Genomic DNA, 6,342 nt, shown 5'->3' with positions numbered 1-6,342 from the left:
TTTATACCTAGTTTCATAATTATACTACTTAGAAATTGAGCAAATGAGTTATAGCTCAAATGGCATAGTCTCTCCATATTCAATTAAGAGGTTGCGGGTTCGAACCTTCTATCTTTGATAAAAAAAAAAATACTACTTAAAAATTGTATTCAAACCCTAATATCTCAAAATTATTTTTAAGTTAAAGTATCCAAATATTAGTCACTTAATCAATTATTTTTAAAAACGATTATATAAATAAAAATTATTAACATAAGTTTAATTTTTCAGCATTCCAAACACACTTTCAAGTTTCTATAAATTATGAATTAGTTTTTCAAAAGCCTTTTTGTCTAAACAATTTTTTTTATCATTACCTTACTAACCTTGTAATTTGTAGTGAATATTATCACCGATGCCTTCCATTAACGAGAAGAGCAAAAATCAAAATAATTTTGAAAATGGTTAAGACTTAAGATGCTAGATAATACATGGATCCTTTAAAAGAAATTAAGAAAGGTCTAACAATTAAATCTTAAAAATGGAAAACAAAAATGTTGTGTACATACCTTTATATTTCACTTGAATTGGGTTAGATAAATAAGATTCCTCATACGTCATAATAGAGTTACAAATTAGTAGATAATCATTGGCCGGTAAATTAGGGCTAGTTTTCGTTAAAAAAATAAAAAAGAAAACCAAAAAATATTATTGGTAATTAAATTGAGGGGTAAACCACGAAAATACATTTGAAGTATTTTGTTGTTAATAAAAATGCTTTTGCATTTTATTCTCAACAAAAATATATTTAAATAATTTAAAAATATGATAAAAATATTCTATCATAATGAGAAGTCTATTCCTTTTTTTTTCACATGTTGGCATTTTTAGGTTTTTAAATAATTTAAAAATATTTTACTGATAATAAAATTTAAAAAAAATTCTTAGAGATAAATAATTTTTAGTATTTTTGGTCATTATTTAGTTAATGCAAATATTAAATTATTTTTAACAAATAAATTTTATTAAATTATATGTGTAAATTTTAAAAAATTTGAGTGTAAACTATATTGATTTATGTGTATAAACTCTTAGGTAGTATTTGGTAGAGAGACATAGACAGAAAGACTGAGACTGAGAGGCAAAGACTAAGAGACAGAAATTGAAACAAGAATGAAATTCTAATTTAATTTACACAAAAGGTAAAATTGAAATTAATTAATTGAAATAAGGGTATTTTAGGTATAAAATATTATTAAAGTTTTACTCTTTATCTCTAAAAAATTTAGTCCCCTGTGTTCCTATTTTTTTGAGGTACTGAAATACTAAAAATTTTGGAGACAGAGACAAAAATTTTAGTATTAATCATTGAATCAACAAATATGATACTAAATCTCAATCTCTCAGTCTCTGTTTCAATACTTCAAAATAAATATTATTTTAATAAATATATCTATAAATTATATATTTTTTGTGTATAAAATATTTATAAATATGTATGTAAATTTTTAGTAACTAAATACTGATAAAAAATAATAATATTTAGTGATAATGCAGTAAATTTACCTAATTGGAGTGTAGTTTTGGTTGAGTGTTGTGCTTGTACCCTAAATTGAGAGAAAAAGGAAAATAAAAAAAGAGAGAGATGGCAAAAATGGTAAATTATATGGAAAGTGCGGAGGATTTCAAAAAAAGAAGGTAAGGAGATGATAAATGCGGTAACAAAGCGTGTGTTGTGTTGAGAGGCAGAGGTCCCTTCATCACTCTCACGAAGCTCTCTGTACTTCCACCACGCTTTTCGTTCCTCTTCTTCTTCTCTTCCCTCCCCCTTCTCTCTCTCTCTCTCTCTCTCTTCCTATATTTATAAATCAATTGCAATCGCAAATTTCACTTCTTATTATTTATAAACTCAAAACCGCTACCTTTTTTTATTTTTATCCATTCTTTCTTCTCCAATGGCGGATCTCAAGTCAACATTCCTCAATGTCTACTCCGTTCTCAAATCCGAGCTCCTCAACGACCCCGCTTTCGAGTTCTCCGATGATGCTCGCCAATGGATCGACCGGGTAATCATTCCCCTTCTTCTCAATAAACTTGTGCCTTTCATTCATCTCTTTATTGCATTTGTTTTGTTGACGCGGGATCTTCAATCTTAATAGCGTGATTCAAATTGGGGGCAAAAATTCGTTCTTTTTGTGGGAGTGAAATGAATGTGGAGTTTAATTGCATAATTAGAATGTACGGCGCGCATTAGATTTAACTCAATGTTAACACGATTGTACTATACCGTACTATGGTTGAGATTATTGATGAGTTCCATTAATATGATTGCTGTCGTAGTTGTAGTGACCCCACTAGCAATATAGCTAAATGAGATTGTTGGTTGAATTTACCTAAATGAGATATGGTTTGGTTGCCTGAACATTTATATTTTATTTGCTAAGATCGTGTTTAATTTGAAGAATTCTACTTAAAATTGATATTTAATTGTTCAAGGATTTATATAGAGTCTTCATAATTTAAGCATCACTTGAACATTCTGTTAAAGCCTTAGAGGAGGGAATCCTGTATGATGCAAATCTGCATGGCAAAAACTTATTCCAACAATGCGGTGCGGTCTTTTACAAATTGTGACATGGTCAGAGAATGGCTTTATTTCTTGTGGGAACTTTGAATGGGTTCTATTACTCTGATGGCAAAATATGGATGCATGTTCTGATCAGTTACTTAGTGTTTTGTGCTCTTAACTTATTGCAGATGCTAGACTACAATGTGCCTGGAGGTGGGACTTGAGAATCTCATTTAAGTTTATTCTGAGCAAATTTTCAGTTTATTGTAACTGTTCCCCTCTAGGAAAGGAAAGGGGTGTACAGGAAACATTTCGAAAGAGATAAGCGTCATTGAATTAAAGATGGATTATAAATTTACATTGCAGGGAAGCTGAACCGTGGATTGTCCGTTATTGACAGCTACAAATTGTTAAAAGAAGGGGAGGCGCTAACTGATGATGAAATTTTCCTTGCTAGTGCTCTTGGTTGGTGTATTGAATGGGTATGGCAATCTGGAACTTTTACTTTTGTAGTTTAACCATTACAGCCGAATTTTTCTGTGATGTATTTAAGGAAACTTACTATTTTCTGCCAATGAATGTTGCAGCTTCAGGCATATTTTCTAGTTCTTGACGACATTATGGACAACTCTCACACACGGCGTGGTCAGCCATGCTGGTTCAGAGTGCCCAAGGTTTGAAACCAAGTAAACATGTGTTATCATGATATCTTTTTTATCCTGTTGTGATAAAGCAAATGACCTCTTGTTACTTTGTGGTGAAGGTTGGACTGATTGCAGCAAATGATGGAGTTCTACTACGAAATCATATTCCACGTATTCTTAAGAATCACTTCAAGGGAAAGCCATATTACGTTGATCTTCTTGATCTGTTTAATGAGGTTGTACAGATACCAAAGTTTGGATGATGTGAGTACCCTCTTGATATGTGCTAAAACTTGCTTATCTTGACTTTATGTTAGGTTGAGTTTCAAACTGCTTCAGGACAGATGATTGATCTGATCACTACACTTGAAGGAGAAAAAGACCTATCCAAATACACATTAACGCTGTGAGTCCCCAGAAACTAAGAAAATGGTGTGGTAAAAATTATTATTCATGAACCTCTTTTCCAACAAACATATGATACAGGGTTATATGTGACTATAATAACTGTGAAGCAGTAGAAATTCTTTCTTCTGTATTACAAACATCATATCCTTTCTTTATAGAATAAAATGATGGATACCTTGTGATTTTGCTTCACAGCAAATGTTTGTGTGAGTGCTGCTTGAGATCTTCAAAAGACCTTAGCCAAATTCTTTTGCCGGGCATATCCCTTCCATATGTTATATTTATGCTTACATGTTTTGGCAGTTTCAAAATCAATACTAATATCTAATAGATTAACATCTTTTGCAGTCATCGTCGTATTGTTCAGTACAAGACTGCCTATTATTCGTTTTACCTTCCGGTAAGTATTATATCTTGATACATTTTTATCTTTCCTCCACAATTTAGATTTCTTACTTGCCCTTTTTCTGTAAGATACCAAGGACAATTGATTGTTCTCACCATATATTTCACTGCTAGAACTTATATTTTCTGATTGTTCATGAAAAAGCAGACATAACATCCCTAATTTCTGTTCAGTTTGAACTTTGAAATCACTTCTTTTATCTTTTCTTTTCCTTTCATGCAATGTATGGCAATCTTTCACTTAAAGCATTTGTTATACTTAAATATAGGTCTGTTATTTAGCTTTTCATATTTGTCTTTCTTACACAGGTTGCATGCGCATTGCTCATGGCGGGTGAAAATTTGGATAACCATGTTGATGTAAAGAACATTCTTGTTGAGATGGGAACATACTTTCAAGTACAGGTAATACTTTTTAGCATGACTCTGCACTGTTGAGTCTTGAAGTTTCTTTTAAAAGCTGCATTGTACCTATCTTCTTTCTTTCCCTTCTTTTTTCAGGATGATTATTTGGATTGCTTTGGTGATCCCGAAACAATTGGGAAGGTAAGCATACTAAATAATTGATGCTGGAAATATAATCTTCTGAACCTCATTCTAGTTATCTTTGGAATCAGATTGGTACTGATATTGAAGATTTCAAGTGCTCTTGGTTGGTTGTGAAAGCATTGGAACTTAGCAATGAACAACAAAAGAGAATTTTACATGTGAGTCTTTCTGCCTTCCTTTCTCTTTCCCGTGATTAAACTGGGAAAATTACTCATTTGTTTTCATGGTTTATAGGAACATTATGGGAAGCCTGATCCAGCAAATGTGGCTAAAGTGAAGGCCCTGTATAACGAGCTAAATCTTAAGGTTTGAACCTCATTTACAGCTAGCTTTCATTATCAATTCATAGTCAACAAAAAATGGGGTTCAATTTCAGTTTAAGAGTAACATCCAATTAGGTGCTACCTCGTAGATAAAAGTAATTTCTTTGAAGTCAATGAGTGTGGAAATTAACTGCTTTATTCGACGTGGTAGAAACCGATTGGATAACAGTGTAAAACTTTTTATCATTGACCATGCATCGAAATCAAACTCATTATTTATTTACATATAATGGACATGAACAATCAACAATAGGGTGTATTTGAGGAGTATGAGAGCCAGAGCTATGAGAAGATTGTAAATTCCATTGAAGCTCATCCTAGCAAAGCAGTGCAAGCTGTGCTCAAGTCTTTTTTGGCTAAAATTTACAAGAGGCAGGTAGTTATTAATTTATCACATCATCATCATTCATTTCTACTATCTTCTTTGTTGTTCACTCAGAGTGGAATAACTTGGTTCAATCTAAGATAAGATTAGTTCTAGAAATCAAGTGAATTCTAAAGGATCGGTAGCTCTAAGAAAAATACAAAGTAAAAACAGAAAATAAATTTTTATCATATTTAGTAAATCAAATGCGTCCTAAATAAAATTTATAAATAAACATTGAAGTCTGAAGAACGCGTCAAGCAAGATTGAAGCTTGCGATTTCAATCAACGCTGACTCCATAAAAGTGTCACATGCAACGCAATTCCATTCATGAAATGAAAAGTGTTATAAGAATAGTAAGAATTGTGCTGTTTGTATATTATAATTCACATTTAGATTAGATATATAGGACTTCTCTTACGTAATATGCCATATACAAACGTGTTTGGGTGTAATAATAATATAACATATATTTAAAGTATTCCATTCTATACCATCCACACGGTATTAATCTCCATTTAAGGATTTGTTGCTGGTTAATGGATTGCTGCATGCACAAGGCAGAATTCGAATTACTACTTGTTTAAGCGAACTAATGAGCTAATCACTAAATTAACCCAACTTGGTTATATTTTTATTTGTCTTATGTGAAATTTTTTTAGTAAATAAAAATTAAAATCTAATTTATTTTATCATAAAAGTTTTAGTATTATGTTATGACATTGGATACGCATAACTCAAATGTCATGTCCATTTTTCAGCACGTAACAGAAAAGGGAAAGCCTTCATTCATTGGCACTTAATTTTGTATTATTTTTATAGGCTTTAGCAACTTAGTCTCTTAATTATTAAAGAGACCCCAGAAGGTGTGGTATTGGTATCCATGTCTTTTTTAAAGAAATGGTCTTCTTAATAAAATGACAACTATGTAATGTATTATTTCATATTAAATGTTTGATTTACTTTGATTTCAACATAAATTAAGCATAGTCATCATTAAAAATGTAGTACATGAAAAAGAAAAAAAAAAGATGGATGGTGGTTGTGAATTGTGACGGTTGCCAAAAAATTCCCAAGAAAATGGGCACAAGAAACAAGAA

The 6,342-nt window shown here is 31.4% G+C and overlaps 1 protein-coding gene across 1 annotated transcript; it reads left to right on the top strand.

Moving 5' to 3' along the window:
- LOC107638741 (farnesyl pyrophosphate synthase 1) lies at positions 1,699-5,253 on the top strand (the record flags this gene model as incomplete). The annotated part of the gene is given in 12 exon segments (XM_016342114.2): positions 1,699-2,045; positions 2,737-2,761; positions 2,915-3,030; positions 3,136-3,222; positions 3,312-3,428; positions 3,510-3,598; positions 3,949-4,000; positions 4,315-4,410; positions 4,507-4,551; positions 4,623-4,712; positions 4,789-4,860; positions 5,131-5,253. Coding segments are annotated over 12 exon segments (1,023 nt in total), but the record flags the coding sequence as incomplete, so codon positions are not given.

Source organism: Arachis ipaensis, chromosome B04 (assembly GCF_000816755.2).
Source record: "Arachis ipaensis cultivar K30076 chromosome B04, Araip1.1, whole genome shotgun sequence".
NCBI classification, from domain to species: domain Eukaryota; kingdom Viridiplantae; phylum Streptophyta; class Magnoliopsida; order Fabales; family Fabaceae; genus Arachis; species Arachis ipaensis.
Note: the sequence above shows the minus strand (reverse complement) of the source record. Positions and strands in the feature narration are given on the sequence as shown.